General features: G+C 44.7%; 7 protein-coding genes across 7 annotated transcripts; 5 read left to right on the plus strand and 2 right to left on the minus strand.

Annotated features, from left to right (window-relative positions):
- Positions 1-444: 444 nt before the first annotated feature.
- Positions 445-1,386, plus strand: BDB00DRAFT_754656 (P-loop containing nucleoside triphosphate hydrolase protein; the record flags this gene model as incomplete). Its single annotated transcript, XM_053118780.1, has 1 exon — positions 445-1,386. One exon carries the CDS (start codon positions 445-447, stop codon positions 1,384-1,386), a length of 942 nt encoding a protein of 313 aa, XP_052984948.1.
- An 805-nt stretch (positions 1,387-2,191) lies between these two features.
- BDB00DRAFT_754563 (coth protein-domain-containing protein) lies at positions 2,192-4,337 on the plus strand (the record flags this gene model as incomplete). Its single annotated transcript, XM_053118772.1, has 4 exons — positions 2,192-2,389; positions 2,457-2,582; positions 2,671-3,875; positions 3,992-4,337. 4 exons carry the CDS (start codon positions 2,192-2,194, stop codon positions 4,335-4,337), a joined length of 1,875 nt encoding a protein of 624 aa, XP_052984949.1.
- A 372-nt stretch (positions 4,338-4,709) lies between these two features.
- On the plus strand, positions 4,710-6,081 carry BDB00DRAFT_799112 (uncharacterized protein). Its single transcript, XM_053121666.1, has 5 exons — positions 4,710-4,769; positions 4,882-5,259; positions 5,365-5,528; positions 5,616-5,714; positions 5,798-6,081. The coding sequence occupies exons 2-5, from the start codon at positions 5,000-5,002 to the stop codon at positions 6,034-6,036; spliced, it is 762 nt and encodes a 253-aa protein (XP_052984950.1). The 5' UTR covers positions 4,710-4,769; positions 4,882-4,999; the 3' UTR covers positions 6,037-6,081.
- Positions 6,082-6,983: 902 nt separating this feature from the next.
- Positions 6,984-9,295, plus strand: BDB00DRAFT_783805 (uncharacterized protein; the record flags this gene model as incomplete). The annotated part of the gene is made up of 6 exons (XM_053120412.1): positions 6,984-7,706; positions 7,782-8,126; positions 8,261-8,736; positions 8,795-8,982; positions 9,047-9,201; positions 9,281-9,295. The coding sequence occupies 6 exons, from the start codon at positions 6,984-6,986 to the stop codon at positions 9,293-9,295; spliced, it is 1,902 nt and encodes a 633-aa protein (XP_052984951.1).
- Positions 9,296-9,531: 236 nt separating this feature from the next.
- On the minus strand, positions 9,532-10,912 carry BDB00DRAFT_397649 (uncharacterized protein). Its single transcript, XM_053117233.1, has 5 exons — positions 10,732-10,912; positions 10,455-10,621; positions 10,139-10,277; positions 9,957-10,072; positions 9,532-9,871 (listed from the first exon to the last, which is right to left on the minus strand). The coding sequence occupies exons 1-5, from the start codon at positions 10,790-10,792 to the stop codon at positions 9,593-9,595; spliced, it is 762 nt and encodes a 253-aa protein (XP_052984952.1). The 5' UTR covers positions 10,793-10,912; the 3' UTR covers positions 9,532-9,592.
- Positions 10,913-11,304: 392 nt separating this feature from the next.
- BDB00DRAFT_783807 (uncharacterized protein) lies at positions 11,305-11,912 on the plus strand (the record flags this gene model as incomplete). Its single annotated transcript, XM_053120413.1, has 3 exons — positions 11,305-11,346; positions 11,441-11,719; positions 11,778-11,912. 3 exons carry the CDS (start codon positions 11,305-11,307, stop codon positions 11,910-11,912), a joined length of 456 nt encoding a protein of 151 aa, XP_052984953.1.
- Positions 11,913-13,646: 1,734 nt separating this feature from the next.
- Positions 13,647-16,476, minus strand: BDB00DRAFT_397362 (uncharacterized protein). The gene is made up of 11 exons (XM_053117231.1): positions 16,210-16,476; positions 16,007-16,115; positions 15,840-15,925; positions 15,699-15,776; positions 15,487-15,611; positions 15,010-15,330; positions 14,863-14,923; positions 14,550-14,687; positions 14,254-14,384; positions 13,980-14,086; positions 13,647-13,822 (listed from the first exon to the last, which is right to left on the minus strand). Exons 1-11 carry the CDS (start codon positions 16,307-16,309, stop codon positions 13,786-13,788), a joined length of 1,293 nt encoding a protein of 430 aa, XP_052984954.1. The 5' UTR covers positions 16,310-16,476; the 3' UTR covers positions 13,647-13,785.
- Positions 16,477-16,560: the final 84 nt, after the last annotated feature.

Genomic DNA, 16,560 nt, shown 5'->3' on the forward strand with positions numbered 1-16,560 from the left:
TACGGATGATTTCGGCAGGTGAAGACATTGGGTGCATTTATGTGTATGTGTGTGCAACCGAGGGGGGCTGTAGCAGCTGAAAAGAAGAAAGAAGAAGTGGTTGTTTTCCAACAGGCCCTTTATATATCATTTCCTGTATTACCCGGGTACCTTTCCATATCGTCATACTCCAAGTTTCTTACAGTGTGCGGGAGATCCCCGATGGCATCGATAGCTCCCGATAAAAGCGGCTGTCTTCCAACTTATTTCCCCGGATGGGTCGGTTTTCGGACATATGCGAGCTCATTCAGCTTTGCGGGGTTCTACCCTTGATGTTTATTTACTGCACCAAAGAATAACTAACCTTTTTATTCTACCTTTCTGCAAAGATCTATCATGGCAAGTCGCTTTGTTCCACGATCGACATTCCATTACGATCGCGTAATCAATTGGTTTCCTGGCCACATGGCCAAAGGTCTACGTGTCATTTCCGAACGACTGAATTCTGTTGATCTCGTTGTTGAAGTACGCGACGCACGCATTCCGGTCTCGTCCGTCAACCCCAACTTTGAGAAAGTCGTCGGTCGCAAAAAACGCCTGATTGTCTACAACAAGGCCGATCTGGCCGATCCACTGACACAACGACCTGTTACACGTGCACTCGAACAACACAACCCCAACACGCCTGTGCTTTACACAAGCTGTCACATACACAAAGACATTCGGCCGATTCTTCAATACGCAGCTGCACTCGCCGATCCCATTCCTCAAGTCAATTTGATGGTTGTCGGCATGCCCAACGTGGGGAAATCTTCTTTGTTGAATGCATTGCGTCATGTTGGAGTTGGTAAAGGCAAGGCGGCAGCCACGGGTAATCAGCCTGGCGTAACACGTGCAGTTGTGGGCACCGTTAAAGTGTTGGAACACCCAGCCATATATCTTATTGACACGCCGGGCGTCATGGTCCCGCACTTGGCGGACCCCGTGCGCAGTTTACGGGTCGCATTGACAGGTGGCATTCGTGATCACCTGGCGGACGAACAAGTCATGGCGGACTATCTCCTCTACGAACTTAACAAACGACACCAGCACGATGCATACATGTCGTATTACAACATGGCAGAGCCGACAAATGACATCAATGTGTTGCTGGAAGCAGTTGCCAAGCGGATCGGGGCAGTCGTCAAGGGCGGTGAACTCGACATGACCATGGCTAGCAAATTTTTGTTGAAGCAATACAGACAAGGCAAACTCGGACGATACACTCTCGATGACACGACTCCAGAGGCTTTGGATGCCTTCTTTGAGCAGGTCAAGACGCCCGAGGTTGAACTAAGTCATCGACAGGAGAAAAAACTGGCAAAGCTGGCCCAGCGGAAGGAGCAGCGACGCAAAAAGGAAGATTGATCCAATAAGCATACCACTCCACCATTTGTGCTGCTTTTATAATTACCTCTTTTTTACTTTTAATTTATTCATCTTACACCTATCTGCCTGCTACCGTATTTACAGAGCACCCCCCCCCTTTCTCTCTCTCTCGTGCATTTTGATAACAAGGCGCTACAATTTGCGACACGCAGAAGGACTATTAGTGACAGGGAGATTAGAGAGTAACGAGTTATATATAACCCAGCCCCTTTATAATAGTAACATCATCCATTTGTACATACTTGCACATACACACATAACATCATCCTCAGCATTCCCAGCACCCTGTTCATTCTGGCTACTGACACATGTCAAAAGGAAAACAATAATGAAACGATCGCAGAACAGGACTCCTTATTGCAATAGATGCACATGCTCGTGAGGGCAAAGAAAGAGAGAGTTTGTTTGTATATATTCAAGATCAACAATACACTGGTGCTGTTGTGTACGTAATGGGATACTTGATCCTTCTCCGTTTAATTGGTGGCCCCCTTTCTTTTCGGATGCTTTGCTCTCTCCTGAACGAACGAAAGAATTCAATAGGTGACCGTTTTCATTCGAACGCTCAGGTTTCCATGTCAACTAGCATGCACAGTATGTGTGTGTGTGTGTGTGTACGCACAAAAAAACATACCAAAGAGAGGAGATTTTAAAAGCGCTCGCGGTCCTCTTTTTCTTTTCCTTTCTACTCTTTCATTCAACCGCTTGGTAAAACTCCCCTTCCTTTTCGTTTTCACTTGAAACACCCCTTCCTTTCATTACACTTATCCATAATATTATCAATATGCGCGTTGCATATGCCATCGCATTGATGATGGCCGCAGTCTATGCCGATGCAGCCACCTTCAAAGTCGTAGCACCTGGTGCCCAACAAAGCGTTGCCGTTTCGATACACGGTCAGCGTACTCCACTAACTCGACCCGATGCCGACGTACCCTATTATCAGGGTGAAGCCGAGTGCAACGGCTCATGCCAATATAAAGTAATATATCTAGTTCTCGACGAGACAAGCGCATGAATACAAAGCTGACATTTTGTCCATGTATTAGTACGTTGTCGACAGCACAGAAGAAACATTCGAACGTACTCTTAATGGCGAGACCACACTCAACGATATATTCCAACGACCTGTAACCTACGCTTCCTTACCACCCTTACCACACCCGATCAAAAACGTAAGATTATCTTACATACGACAAAAGGACAAAATAAACAAAGATGAATCGATAAGTTCGTCACATACAAACTTACGTTACTATATAGAGCCCATGGACACGTGGTGGCCCTAAAGGATCCATCTGGGACGACCAATATATGCCTTCAATCTTCATCAACGGCGACCCATCCGAGATGGAGGACCTAGTAAACAACGTGCCGGAAAAGAAAGTCAATATTAAATTCACCATGATCGGTCCTGATCAGGTGTGGACGTTCCAAGACACGACACTGCGTATCCACGGCGCAGGAAAGAGCAAAAACAACGCCAAGCAAAGCTGGGAATGGTATTTGCCTCAAGGCAAATACTTGGATAACCGCAACTGGTTCAAGCTTCGACACATGGAAGAAGATCCAACACAGATGCGCGAGAAATTGTACGCTGACGTTTTAGGTGCCCTGGACACATATGCCAACCGTGCCAATATGGTCCGTCTGTTTATCAACGGCGTTGGTTTTGGCACATTCAATATGCTTGACGACGTAATTCAATACTCGTACATCAATGCCATGTGGTACAACGGAAACCCACCTAATCGAATGGGCCCTCTATATGACGGTGCGTCTGGCGCTGATTTTATCTATTACGAATCCTCCGATCACTACGAAGAGTCATGGAAGCCCAGCAAAAAGAGCCCTGGCGGTGAAGAACCTATCCAGGATTTCACTGAAGAGTTCAAGGAAGTGGATGTTCAGGACGACCAACAAATTGCCGAATTCAACAAACGATTCAATATCGATCAGTTCTTGCGATTCATGGTGGTCGAGTATTTGACAGCTGATTGGGATGGATATTGGATGGAGCAGACCAACTTGGGCGCTTATTGTGACCCCACTGAAAATAATCGATGGTACTACTTGGGCCAGGACTTTGATGCCACATTCGGCGTCAACCTCGTCACACCTGAAGGCCGTGACGAATTTGTCAAGGTCTCGTACAAGGATTATCCACAGAGATATCCCGAGAGTGTCATGATCAACCGTCTGCTTGAAAACCCAAAGATTCGGTCCACCTTTGAGACGTATTTGAAGGATACCGTGCGTATACTGTTCAACGACCAGACCTTGACCCGCCGTGTAATTGCCTATCACAACTATATTGCTCCTGATTTGCGATGGGATCGTAGTATCAAGCAATTGTCTCCTGGCATTAATTTTGGATGGAACTTTGAGCAGACCTCTGAAAACTTGTATCAAAAGGTTTCTGCTCCTAACGATAATGGCGGTGGTGCTGATTTTGGTTTGATCCAATGGTAAGAAACGAGAGCGTTAACAGTTCTCCTCCTTTTCGGAGAGTTGCAATACCCCGTATGTTTGGTATGGAGTAAAGAAGGGAGAGAGTGCTAATACTTGAAACTATGCGCAATAGGATCAAGCTCAAATCAGATGCGGTTGCTCAAGAATTCGGCCTTACTATTTTGAGTGCGACTGAAGCCCTCGAATATACCAATCCATCCGTGAACGCCAGCTTGGCAGAGGGTCAAGCAAAAAACAAAGTTCAAGAAGCAAGTACCACGAACAATGGTGCTCCCTCCGAGCAAGAAGGTGGCAATATTATCGACACAGATGCTCTGAACGCAGACAAGGGCGGTCAATTTCAAACAGAATCAGAAAGCCTTAAACTTCACGCTGGTGCAGGTTCTATCAGCATAACAACAGCCGCGCCATTCACGGTGCTGGCCATTCTTAGCACCTTCCTATTAAACTTTGCTTAATTCTGCTTTGTCTTCCCTCTATAATGTTTAATCTCTTAAAGCTTAGCTTAGATATATAATAATAATATTGAAACCATTGATTTACAAGCTGTTGCCAAGCAACATGATCTATTTTTTTGATTGCCGCACCAAATTCATATATTATTTATGCAACCATTTTTCACTTGACTTTTAGCCAGCCCCATTTAAGACTCGACGATCATGGATGACGTCTATCTATACACTAATGAAGCTGTTCAATCCAGTCGAGGATCGCAAAAGCCAGACGAGCAAGAAGACGTACTATTGAGTGCATTTAACAATTTCGGATTCAGTCAACGATGGACCAGTCTTGTCGACGCTGTAAAGAAACAGGTACGCTATAATAGCCCGAAAAAAAACAACGACGATTTCTCCAATAAACAAAGAAAAGAGCCCCAACCGGCATTAACTCTACAAGTTTATAATAAATAACCATGGGCACAAAGGGTGAGCAAGCAGTCAATGTCACTCGTCACGACTTGCAGGAATTTGCACAAGTTTTACGAGACGACACTACGGAAACCGTTGAAAAAATATCAAAAAACGTGAAACCAGACGTCAAGGGAAAGAGTCGAGCCACTGGAAGCAACGCAAAAGATGGAGCTGAAAGTGGAGATAATGATCAAGAAGAAGAAGATAGCATGATATGGAGCTATGTGCGCCAAGCACAACAACTCCCATCCGCCTTACGATTACCCGATAACATAGACCTGGGCAAACTTCGCGAAGAAATGGATCAGGGTACCCGGTTCGCAGAACAGTATCTCCAGAAATTTGGTGCCGAAGTCACGCAAATTGTCAACAAGGCTATCAATGTCATTGACGACGATGAATATGCCAAACAAGCTCAGGAACCTGAAGGAAGGAAAAGTACAAGCAGCAATCCGAGCAAGCGTATTTTGTAAGTACTTGTGTGTGTCTGATTATGTTGGGTGACAAAGGAGTAAGAAGAATGTTTTTGTTCTCACGGTTGAATCTTCTAACGTTACTACAAAAATACTTGTAGTGCAACCCGAAAAGAGCGGCTGTTGGCCGAAATGCGCACGGACCCTGATACGTTTCTAACTCAAGTCCCGGGTCCGGTCATCGACGATGTGGAGAAGAAAACAGACGAGATTGCTCTCATATTGGAAGAGTCCCCAGAGTTACGGGACATGATGGACCGACTAGGTGAGAGAGAGAAAAAGCTGGTTTTGTAGCTATGTATGATATGGCTAAAAGACCAATATTTTCTGGTCCTTGGTTATATTATATTAGTACCTATCGAGGTTAGCTACGTTCTATTTTGGCAAAGATACTTTCACCATGCGCAAAAGATCGAAAAAGAGGACGAGAAACGACAAATAATTGCTGAAGGTAAATGATGATCCGATTGGAAAGTATAAATGTATGACGGATATATTTCTTGACTGTGCTTTTTGTTGTTTTATGCACCATAGGAGCTCAAGAGGAGCTTGAGTTCAAATGGGATTCGGACGATGAAGATGAGGCAACATCAACGCAACAAAAGAAAGGACAGAAAATTGCTGATGAGAAGAAGAACGATGTTGATGACAAGAAGATAGCAGCCTCGCCAGTACCAACAGCAGACAAGCAAGCGGCAGCAGATCAAAGCACAAAAACAGAAGAAACAAAAAGGACAACAGCATCCGAAGATAGCGACAGCGATTGGGAGTGAAATAAACCAGCAATAGCTGCTCTTCAGTGATAGTACTGTACTCACGTTAGTATTCCATCCACATCTTTGGTTCTAATATATCTTTCAACCATTATCATCTTAAAAAAAGTGGAATGGCCATGTTTTTTGTGTACATGCAGAGAATGCTGAGAGCGGAACTCACCTCTCGCTCCGCATGTGCACTAAGGGAATCCAGTGAAATTATGTAATATCGTTGCAGCTACTGGTAAGCTTGGGTTAGCACACCACTCTCCAGTTGACGCGTGGGGTGCCGACTTTCTGCGCCGTAGATAGTAACTGATGACATATCTCAGCCCTGCCTGAGAATCAACTCTCGTAAATAAACGTACACACACGAGATACAAGCAAGAAGATCCAAGGAAAAACTGGATTATCCCTTCTCTTTTCGATGCGAATACTAATGCAATAACAATAATATCATGTATGCTTGAAAAAAACGTTTCTTACTTTTGAGCTAGCCTGAACGCCCTCCTTGCAGTCTTAGATTTATACCTATCATCAGCAGAAGAAGGGTAAAAAGCAACCGAAACGACCGTTGATTAGAAACACTTGAGAACTTAGTAAATGCTGCCCGTTTTACCAAGTTAATCGTCGTAGCTTATAGATCCAGAGCATGGTATATATATTTGAGAAGCAAGCTGGAATAGAAAATGTGTCATCGAAGTTAAAGAAGCTGCTCGTCACGGAAATACATTTTCACGGCTTCATGCGATTTTCGTTGCCTGCCAGTGACTGGCCCTGAGCGGCTGTTGGTTATCCAACGAGATTCTCTGATCTCTAGATACGGCATGTGAATTTGTCATAAGTATAGATTGTCATATATTTTTTTTTTACTACAGCTCTTTCTATCCAGTTCACCTTCTCTCTGCCTCTTTCTTCTTTTTCTCCTCTTTTCAACTCCCCACTCTTCTTATTCACTTTACACAATGTCCTTGCTTGCTCGTGGAATGCGCTTGCGCACGGCCGCCACCGCTGGACGCTGTGCCGCTTCAACCAGCAATACCCTTAGACTTTCAGCAGCAACAGCAACAACACGCACGACCGGTATGAAGCCTATGCCGCGTCTTGCCTCTGTTCAATACCTCTCGACCACGGCTGCACGTCCAATTTGGATTCCCAATCGTGACAAGCTATCAGAAGACGATCCTCGCCGCATGGAGCAGTTTGAGGACGAAACCGATGTTGTCATTGTCGGCGGTGGTCCTTCCGGTCTTGCCGCTGCCATTCGTTTAAAGCAACTTGCCAACGAAGCCGATCAAGAATTGCGCGTCATGGTGGTGGAAAAGGCCGGTGAAGTGGGCGCTCATATTCTAAGTGGTGCTGTTTTGGAACCGCGTGCCCTGAACGAACTTATTCCGGATTGGAAGGAAAAGGGTGCACCTTTGAACACGCCCGTCACCAAGGATAAGATGCAGTTCTTGACGGAGACCATGGCTATCCCATTGCCTCATCCTCCTCAGATGAACAACAAGGGCAACTACATTGTTTCGTTGAACAACTTTGTAAAGTGGCTCGGTGAACAAGCCGAGGAATTGGGTGTCGAGATCTATCCCGGCTTTGCTGCTAGCGAGGTCCGCTACAATGAAGATGGTAGTGTTGCTGGTATCAACCTGAACGACGTGGGTTTGGATAAGAACTTTGAGCCAAAGGTTTGTTTTCATGTTTACCGTGTTTCTTTTTTCTCACGGTAGAATGCGCTGACTGAATGTATCTTTGTATTCTAGGACACCTATGAGCGTGGTATGGCTGTCAATGCCAAGGTGACGCTGTTCGCCGAAGGTTGCCATGGCTCCCTGACCAAGACTCTGATGAGCAAGTTCAACTTGAGAAAGGATAGTGAGCCCCAAAAGTACGGTATTGGTCTGAAGGAGGTTTGGGAAGTTGATCCTGCCAAACACCAGCCTGGTACTGTCATCCACAGCATTGGCTGGCCTGTCGATATCCACACCTATGGCGGTAGTTTCTTATATCACTTTGAACCCGAGCCGGAGCGTCATTTGGTTGCCGTCGGCTATGTCGTTGGTCTCGACTATGAAAACCCATACATGAACCCTTATAAAGAATTCCAGGTACTGAAAAGACTCAAGCGTTTGCGGGGTAGTTCTTTGCTACGTATGACGTTGGATGAAGGTGGGGGCGTGGGAAAACAAGTTATGTGCATGTGCTGATCGGTCATAAAATTTTCATAAACTGTGTTATACAGCGCTTCAAGCACCATCCATCCATTAAGCCCGTTTTGGAAGGCGGTAATTGTATCTCGTACGGTGCTCGCGCATTGAACGAAGGTGGCTATCAATCCATCCCCAAGCTCGCATTCCCTGGTGGTGCTTTGATCGGCTGTACTGCCGGTTTCTTAAACGTGCCCAAGATCAAGGGCACCCATACTGCCATGAAGTCTGGTATGTTGGCCGCCGAGGCCACCTATGAAAAGCTGTTTGGCAGTGGCGAAGAACAGCCGGAAGGCCCAATCAACTTGAGCAACTATGAAGAAAACATCAAGAATTCGTGGGTCTATGAAGAGCTGTATGGTGTCCGTAACTGCAAGCCCTCGTTCCATGGCCCACTTGGCTTGTTTGGTGGTGTGGCCTATTCTGGTTTCACTACCATGATCACCAAAGGTAAAGAACCATGGACATTCAAGCACCACAAGCCCGATTGGCAAGCATTACAGCCCGCAAAGTAAGTAAGAAAGGAAGGTCAAATCCCATCGTGAATTTGGACTTATGTTTTCTTAAAGGGGCTCGAAGCCGATCGACTATCCAAAGCCCGATGGTGTCATCTCCTTTGACTTGTTGACCAACGTTGCCCGAACTGGCACCAATCACGCCGAAAACCAACCCGTTCACTTGCGCATTCGTGACAAGGACATTCCTGTTGAACGTAACTTGGCTGTCTTTGATGGCCCCGAAAACCGCTTCTGTCCTGGTAATATACCGTTTAATCATGCGTAGCAATCGTTTTTCTTTGCTAACTGTGATTTTACTACTAGCTGGCGTGTACGAATATGTCGATGACGAAGCCAACCCTGGCCAGAAGCGTCTTCAGATCAACTCGCAGAATTGCATTCACTGCAAGACTTGCGATATCAAGGATCCTTCTCAAAACATTGATTGGACCGTACCTGAAGGTGGCGGTGGTCCTCAGGTACATAAGGACGGGGTTTGGAAAACTAGCGGATTGGCATGGCATGCTTGTACTAACTGACTACCTTTGTTTTTAATAGTACGTCTGGACCTAAGGATTATTATGTATAATCGAAAAATCACAATAGCCACATTCCACCAAAACACACACATATACAGGATACAAATTGTATTTACACATTCTGCTCTTTTTGTCTTTTTTCTTCGTTCTTTCTTCCACCACCTCCTCTTCCCATTTTGCATCTTCCTTTTCAAACTACTCGCGTACTAAAGAAGAAAAAATATAATATCTACGAACGAAAAGAAAATCCTATATATATATGTATGTATATATCATATATCCTCATTGTTATCACCCTCCTGATCCTTGGTGCCGCATTTCTTTTTTCCTTTTATACAACAGGACTTGCTGCCGCCCTTTGACTGATTTTTTGAGTTTGGACCATGGCTTCCGTCAACAAGGTGTGGCGATTGGATTTGGTGGGATCAGTATTGTTTTTACCATAGAGCACTTGGACCATCAGATCCTTTGTAAGCTTTTTCAACCAGAGGACTTGTTCTTCGTTAAGGGTAGGAGTTTCTTTCGATAGTGTTGATTTTATCTCTTCGAAGCGGCGTTGGATACGTTCGCGAAATTCGGTATAGTACATGCCCAACTGCGTGATGCATTGCTAATCAAAGTGCCAAAACAAAACGTCCTTCAGTTAATAAGTGCCTATATATTTTCTAACTGCTAACTAGCAGACATGTACTTACAAATGCAACCGCCAGTTGGTAGGGTATATAGTGATGGTCAGGGAGGTTCAGGCTGCGATACAATCGAGCGGCAATGGCATACAGTTGATCATACAATGCCATTTGATGGTAATGTGCTATGTAGCATTAAATAGAACTGTTACTTCGTAGCTCTTCACCATAATGCACACATACACACGTACAATAAATATCAGCACCGACGATAGACCGCTGGGCTCTTTCTGTAGGTGTCGTGCATTTCAAGTGCTGTGTAGCAAGTGGATACAATGCTGCCAATTTCATTTCTTGTATGTAGTCGTTTTCTTGTGGTTCTGCATCGAGCTGTTGCCAGGTTGATTTGATCAATTTTTTGAGTGATTCCACTTCGCGTTCGAGGCGCTATATGTTATTTGAACAATGGACGTAAGCATGTGTTTGTCTCGCACATGTTCGGGCTGAACACCCCTCTTACATGGCCCTCACTCACCCCCTTTACTTTTCCGAGAATACACAACATACCTTTTCTAAACTCTGAGCTTGTTCTGTGGGCGGTTGAAATCGCTGCATATGTTGTTGCTTTTTCAAAATCAGTTCCAGTCGACCAAAAAGATCGAGCACATTTAACACAGCACGCGTTTTTTTCAACCCTTGACGTTGACGGAATGGCTCATGAACACGGACTTGTACTAGTGAGTAAGGAATATCTCTTAGTCGCTTTTTTTGTCTTTTCTCGGTCTTCTTATTTCTTTCATTCTCTCCCGCTTATTCCGGATTGTCAAGCGAGGTGGGCACATACATGGTCCGATTGGTCCTGGATTCAGACTGATGAGGGGAGGCGTCTGTGTCAACTTACTCATGAGTAAGCCTGCGTGGCAAAAAAGAGAAAGAATACAAAAGAGAGTTTTGGGACGCTAACTAATCGACATGTGTCACAGGGCATTTGTGTGGTAAGGTCATGTGGTTTGTTTGTGTACGATTTGGACCCTCTCTTTATTAGGTTCAACACGGACATTGCTGCTGCAAACTTGTTGTTTTGTTTTTTATAGTGGATTCTAAACAAGGAAGGGGAAGAATTTAGTATGCACGCTTGTGTGTGTGTGTGTGTGTGTTACTTGGCAGGGAAAGGAATAGAGGTCTTGGACAGATACGTCATTGGCGGTTGAACTCTGAGCGAATAAACAGATATAGGTAACAAAAGAAGATATGACAGGGAAAGAACAATAATAATGCGTTTAATAAGATATATATCACAAAAGAAGACGGGAGAAAAAACAAATGAATGTGGGGGATAAGCATATACAACGGACCACCGCGAACGAAACAAAAAAATCACAAAAGATATAGCAGAAAAGATAAAGAAAAACGAAAAATGATTGTGATGTCTGTGCGAGTGAATAAGTGGGTGGGTTTGGTATGAGTGAAAGGGATTGTGTGTGTGTGTGTGTATATCAATATTTGGTGGAATGGGATGATGGGAATGAAGAGAGAGTTAGGGGACTATTTAGTACTGCCATCTCGGAGATGCTTGTTGCTGTGATTGTTCTCGTCTCAACGAGGACGTTTTACTCAATGAAGAAGTTCTACTTAATGAGGACGTTCTACTTGGAGGTCGTGCTGGCCGTGTTGCCGTTGCCGATGCCACGGGCGGAGGACTAAACGGTCGAGGCGAGCTCGAACGAATAGGCGACGTAGGCGATGTAGGCGGTGTGGGCGATGAGACGAGCACAGCAGGTGACGAAGACCGAGAAAGTGTACGAGCCATGGATGCTTTTGTATGGTTGATGGTATGTTTGGTATTTGCAGTAGCAGCGACAGCAGTACTAGTGGTAATGGGCGATTTAGGTCGTTGGTATTGGTGGTGCTGTTGGTGTTGTTGATATTGCTGTAGTAATTGGTGCTGATGAAATGACACTGGACGTCCTCGGTCCTGACTGTCAGATACACGTCGCGGTGGTCGTTGGTTTTGTCGGTTCATAATGGCTGTATTGCCTTGCGTAGGCGGTGACCATGATCGTCGTGCAGCTAACTTTCGTATGGTCACTAGATAGAGAATATAATTTTTGCATGAATGAATTTTAGGTATAAGCAAAAAAAAAGATGTACTTGATTCTTACGAAAAGTCGACCTTACCCTCATCTTTAGTTGTAATCGTAGTAGTAGTAGTAGAAGTAGTTGCCGCAGTATCCAGTCGTGATAGTTCAGCGCTCATAGTTGGTTCATAGTCATGAAGCACGCGTCCTCCGGACACTTTGGTCTTTTGCAGCAATGCAGCTTCGGCGTCATCAATCAAACTTTGAAGCATGGCTCGCAATCGTTGGAACACTTGGTCATTCTCTAAATCTTGGTCCGAAAGCTTTTCCGTCAAGGCTTCGTCGTCGTCTCCCAGCTTTTTTTTATACACAAATAATTTATCGTCAAAGTAGGATTAATATTAAACTAAACCAAAAGTTCATTTTTAATTGGGTGTTACCTCCAAAGGCTTATCGGATACCGGGGTTAGTGGTCCTTGATCAGGGTTGCTAAAGTGGTAATCAAGATTGCACATGTTGGCGGGTCAGTGCCTCCTCTGGGACCTGAATTAAAGAGAGAACAGTGTGTATTTACATTTCTAGACGTTTTTCCAATTCAACGATCTTGGATGCTTGTTTCCGCAAGGTCGCTTCGAGCGTCGTGTTGACAGCCAGCAAGGACGTCTTTTCAATTTCGAGATCGGCAATCTGTTTACGCACATGTGTTTAGAACGCAAAAAAGAAATAATTACATGCATCTCCCTACCTTCTCTTTTTCTTTTGAAGAAAAATTACGCCCAACCACACACTTTTAAAACATGTACGCACCTTGCGATTCGCCCTTGCTTCGTCGAGCCAGCCATCATCGCCACTATCTCCTCCTCCTCCTCCTTTGGAAACGAATTCGCCTCGTCCGTTCATGATGGTACCATGCTTAATTCTGGCAACAATTTTCGACGGTGACACTTGATTTTCGTCCGCATCGTCGTCAATCTTTTCGTCGTCGTCGTCGTCGTTGCCATCATCGCCCTGATCGTCATCATCACTGTTGCCATCGATACTATCTATATCGTCGTTGTCATCGTTACTGTCTTCATCGGTTTCTTCATCATCGTCGTCGTCTATCTCGTCGTCTATCTCGTCGTCTATCTCGTCGTCATCGTCGTCTGCATTGTCGTCGTCGTCGTCGCTGTTATTATTTGACAAGACAGTGAGTCTAGATAAGTTGGAGTTACTTCTCGCTCGTTGAATCAATCGATGCGGCAGCGTTGAGCCAAAAGCTGGCTTCTGGTGCGCGTAGAGCGAAAAGAAATTGGCAGGACCAAGGACAGTCGCACGACCGGCGTTTGACGAAATAGTGGATAAGGTAGAATTGGATGCCGTCGATGACATTGTGTCATGTGAAGTTCCATTGTTGTGTGGAGTCAGATGATGGTGAGGCGATTTAAACTGTTGGAAGAATGGCGAGGAGGGTCGAATGATGTTGACGGCCTTTGGTGGCGGCTGTTCGCGCTGCTGTTGCTGCTGGGGCTGTTCCTGTTGTTGGTCCTTGGCGACAAGCATTTGTTTGTGTTGGTATTTATTGATACAAAAATCAGTAGAAACAGAAGAGGTGGGTTGGTGGTTGGTTGGCTATTTACGATAGATATAGATAGATATATGGATGTATATATATATATATATATATAAAAGAACAAATAAATAACTCCAAGAAGTATATCCTACGTAAATACTCTTTGACGAGTTGGGCAAAAAAATGGAAGAGAGTGGGGTATTTGGAGAGGGGTGGAATATGGTGTTAGTTAAGAGGGAAAAGAAATCCAAAAAACCTTGTTTTTTGCTCATTGCCTTGTTTTATTGATTTTTTGCAACTCCACCCTTTTGCCGTATATATAATAATAACACACACACATGCGCGCATGGTGGACAAGTGAGAGAGCAAGTGCGAGCGAGCGAGAACAACTTATTAGCGACACTACCAATATTGCCCCGTCCGTTCTCTCCGCACAACGTCGTACATACACATCGTCCTTACGCTTCTTTTCGCCGCTTAGTAGAATTGTCATTACTCCTACTACTACCGCAACTGGCACTGCTTGTATTATTGCTACTACCACTACTACTACTACTGCTTCTTCGAATCTAACATATGATATGGAGACCGCAACGTTTCTGTCAGCATACATACCAGTCAAGAGGGAGGGGGCATGTTCGTTGAAACAGGGGGCGGGGTAAGTGGTTGGGTGGGGCGTCTAATGAAAGTAGTACCTTGGCTATTATTGAAGTAGAATGCTGTTTTGGGGTCATACCTTTTGCTTGATCTTGTGTTCAATTTCCATTTTGTCGACTACTTTTTTCAGCTCAAACATTTGTGCAATCGAGGTTTGGAGCTGTTCGAAGTCGTGGCACACCGCTGCAGTCGGCATCACGGGTCGCGGGCCTGTTTGGCCCCCCAGCATCATGCGACATATGTGAAGAAACAACAGTTAGTAGGATTATCTGTCAGATTTCTACTTGCCCCACTTGGCTCCGATCGTTGTTGCTGTCGGTGCCATTTTGGGGGAAAACCCTACATTATAATTTCTATGTTATTCTGTTTACTTACCAGCGGTCACTTCGTCCATCACCTTCAATATCTTTGCATGCATACTTGGCTTGACCACAGGGAGTCGTTGGCTCTGCACATGGACGCCGGATATGAGTTTTTCCTTGAGCGACGACGACGACGACGACGCCGCCGCATCTAGAAATTAGCGAGGCACGCGCTTTTAGTCTCTTACCGCACCCAGTACCATTGTCTTTTTGGCCATATGCACATGCAATGGATGCACAAACTTTTTTTTCCGTTAAAGCCTCCCTCTTTTTCTTTCTCTCTCTCTCTCTCTCTCTCTCTGCCACACTCCTTTTTTAGATTTTACCTTCCGTAGCTGGCCGAACCGCTGCCACTTTCTTGTCGTCAGCCGTCAATCGTCTTCGTCGCTAACAATCAGTAGGGAGAGTGCGGTTATTCCGCGGATGAGTCATAAGTCATTTTCGTTTTACTCAATATCTTTTCTTTGGCGTACTTTGGATTCCGGCGCATGGCTGCTATTATTACTTGTACCACCACCGTTGGCCCTTAACGGGATGGGCTGGACATGCATAACACTCTCCCTTTCACGAGCAAGCCGTGCGTCTTCACTCTCTATCCGCTTGACCTCCACGAGCAGTGCCTCTTCTTCTAACATTTGTTCCCGTGTGCGACTGTACAAGACTTCTAGTGCCTCTTTGCGTTCAAGCTCCCGTGTCTTGTCAAAGGTATACTGCTGTGCCAATGCAGCATTGTTCGGTGCTCCTCGATGTTTCAACAAGGCTCGATAGATGCCGTAATATCGATCTTTCAAGTCCTAATGGTTGAACATGACAGGTTATCAGTGAACTAGTTTGAATGTGGAATAAAAGCTGTACTTCATGGGTCCCCACATCCACACACACAGAGAAGCAGAACAGCAAACCACAGATTATGTAGTCGGAGACAAGTAGGAACTGTAGGGCTTTCTTACCTCAACGGATCGACTGGTGTTTCCATATCCGTAACGATCGGCAATGACAATAAACCGAAGGTCGTACTGCCGGCACAGGGCCAGTAAATAATCTGTTTCCTCTTTTGTCCAACCGTTGTCCAATTCTGGAAGAAGCGTAGTATAATGAGTATACATAGATACCTTTGCTACCAGACTAAAGGTTGACTGGGTTGCAGTCAGTTCACACAAACCTGCAAGACACTCTGCATACTCCTCGTCGGTATATTCGAGCACAGCATTACTTTTTCGAATGTGTGCAAAGGGGTATTCTGTTTTTGCGGCGTATTCAGTAGTTGCTTCCGCCATATTTTTCAGTTTAAAAAAAACCGTACCTGTCTTGTTGGCGTTGGTTACTTTGATCCAATGTTCCAGTGCTAAATCGTCCGATCTCGCATTATTGGTAAACCGTTCCGTGATCCTTTTATAAGTTTCCAAAGAACATTAGAACCGATTAGTCGCGCATATTATATAGACTTTTTTTTTGAATCGCTTGACGAACCATGGTGTTGCTTTTTTTTTGACGTTGAATTTGGCTTTATATGTGGGTCTGACGATAGCGACGGGTGGTGCACCCCCAATCAAGGAATATAATTCACGACTGATGCCATCTAAAAGACGTACATGTGTGAGAATTTGTTTCAAGCACACTTGACACATGTATAAACACTATCGTGTACTGCGTTGTTTCTCATAAATTCGTACCCGGACGTCGTTCGGCTGGCTTGTTTAATCGACGTAGATTAGTTGCTTCAGCCGAAGGTTTTCCAATTTGTAATATATCGCGAATGTCTGATCCACTCATTTTTGTTCAGAAAAATATATTGTTGGTGAAGAGAGAAAAAGAAAGAACAACGACGCACAGGCCCTTTGGGCTTTTTTGCTGGGTCAAATAATTGTTTCAGTTTAGCATGGTTCCCACTAATACATACAGTAGTAACTAGAATGATATAGAGGATGCTGCCCATCAACGGTTCTCTCTGTATTTGCTTCATCCTTTGTGTATCTTTGCAGACAGCTCTTGAAAACATCTAGTAAAAACTCGCGTAATGCGAA

This window comes from Zychaea mexicana (assembly GCF_025766255.1).
Source record: "Zychaea mexicana strain RSA 1403 chromosome Unknown BDB00scaffold_4, whole genome shotgun sequence".
In the NCBI taxonomy this organism is placed as follows: domain Eukaryota; kingdom Fungi; phylum Mucoromycota; class Mucoromycetes; order Mucorales; family Lichtheimiaceae; genus Zychaea; species Zychaea mexicana.

Excerpts from the sequence above, each read along its gene's own strand:
- BDB00DRAFT_397649 (XM_053117233.1), bottom strand. The coding sequence starts at position 10,792 with ATGAGTAAGTTGACACAGACGCCTCCCCTCATCAGTCTGAATCCAGGA. Across the intron at positions 10,278-10,454 it reads AAGCTCAGAGTTTAGAAAAG|CTCGATGCAGAACCACAAGA; the intron begins GTATGTTGTGTA and ends ACCTGGCAACAG. Across the intron at positions 10,073-10,138 it reads CGTCGGTGCTGATATTTATT|CACATTACCATCAAATGGCA; the intron begins GTACGTGTGTAT and ends AATGCTACATAG.
- BDB00DRAFT_397362 (XM_053117231.1), bottom strand. The coding sequence starts at position 16,309 with ATGAGTGGATCAGACATTCGCGATATATTACAAATTGGAAAACCTTCG. Across the intron at positions 16,116-16,209 it reads GCCAGCCGAACGACGTCCGG|ATGGCATCAGTCGTGAATTA; the intron begins GTACGAATTTAT and ends TACGTCTTTTAG. Across the intron at positions 14,688-14,862 it reads GGTTCGGCCAGCTACGGAAG|ATGCGGCGGCGTCGTCGTCG; the intron begins GTAAAATCTAAA and ends GCTAATTTCTAG.
- BDB00DRAFT_799112 (XM_053121666.1), top strand. The coding sequence starts at position 5,000 with ATGATATGGAGCTATGTGCGCCAAGCACAACAACTCCCATCCGCCTTA. Across the intron at positions 5,260-5,364 it reads AATCCGAGCAAGCGTATTTT|TGCAACCCGAAAAGAGCGGC; the intron begins GTAAGTACTTGT and ends AAATACTTGTAG. Across the intron at positions 5,529-5,615 it reads GGACATGATGGACCGACTAG|TACCTATCGAGGTTAGCTAC; the intron begins GTGAGAGAGAGA and ends ATATTATATTAG.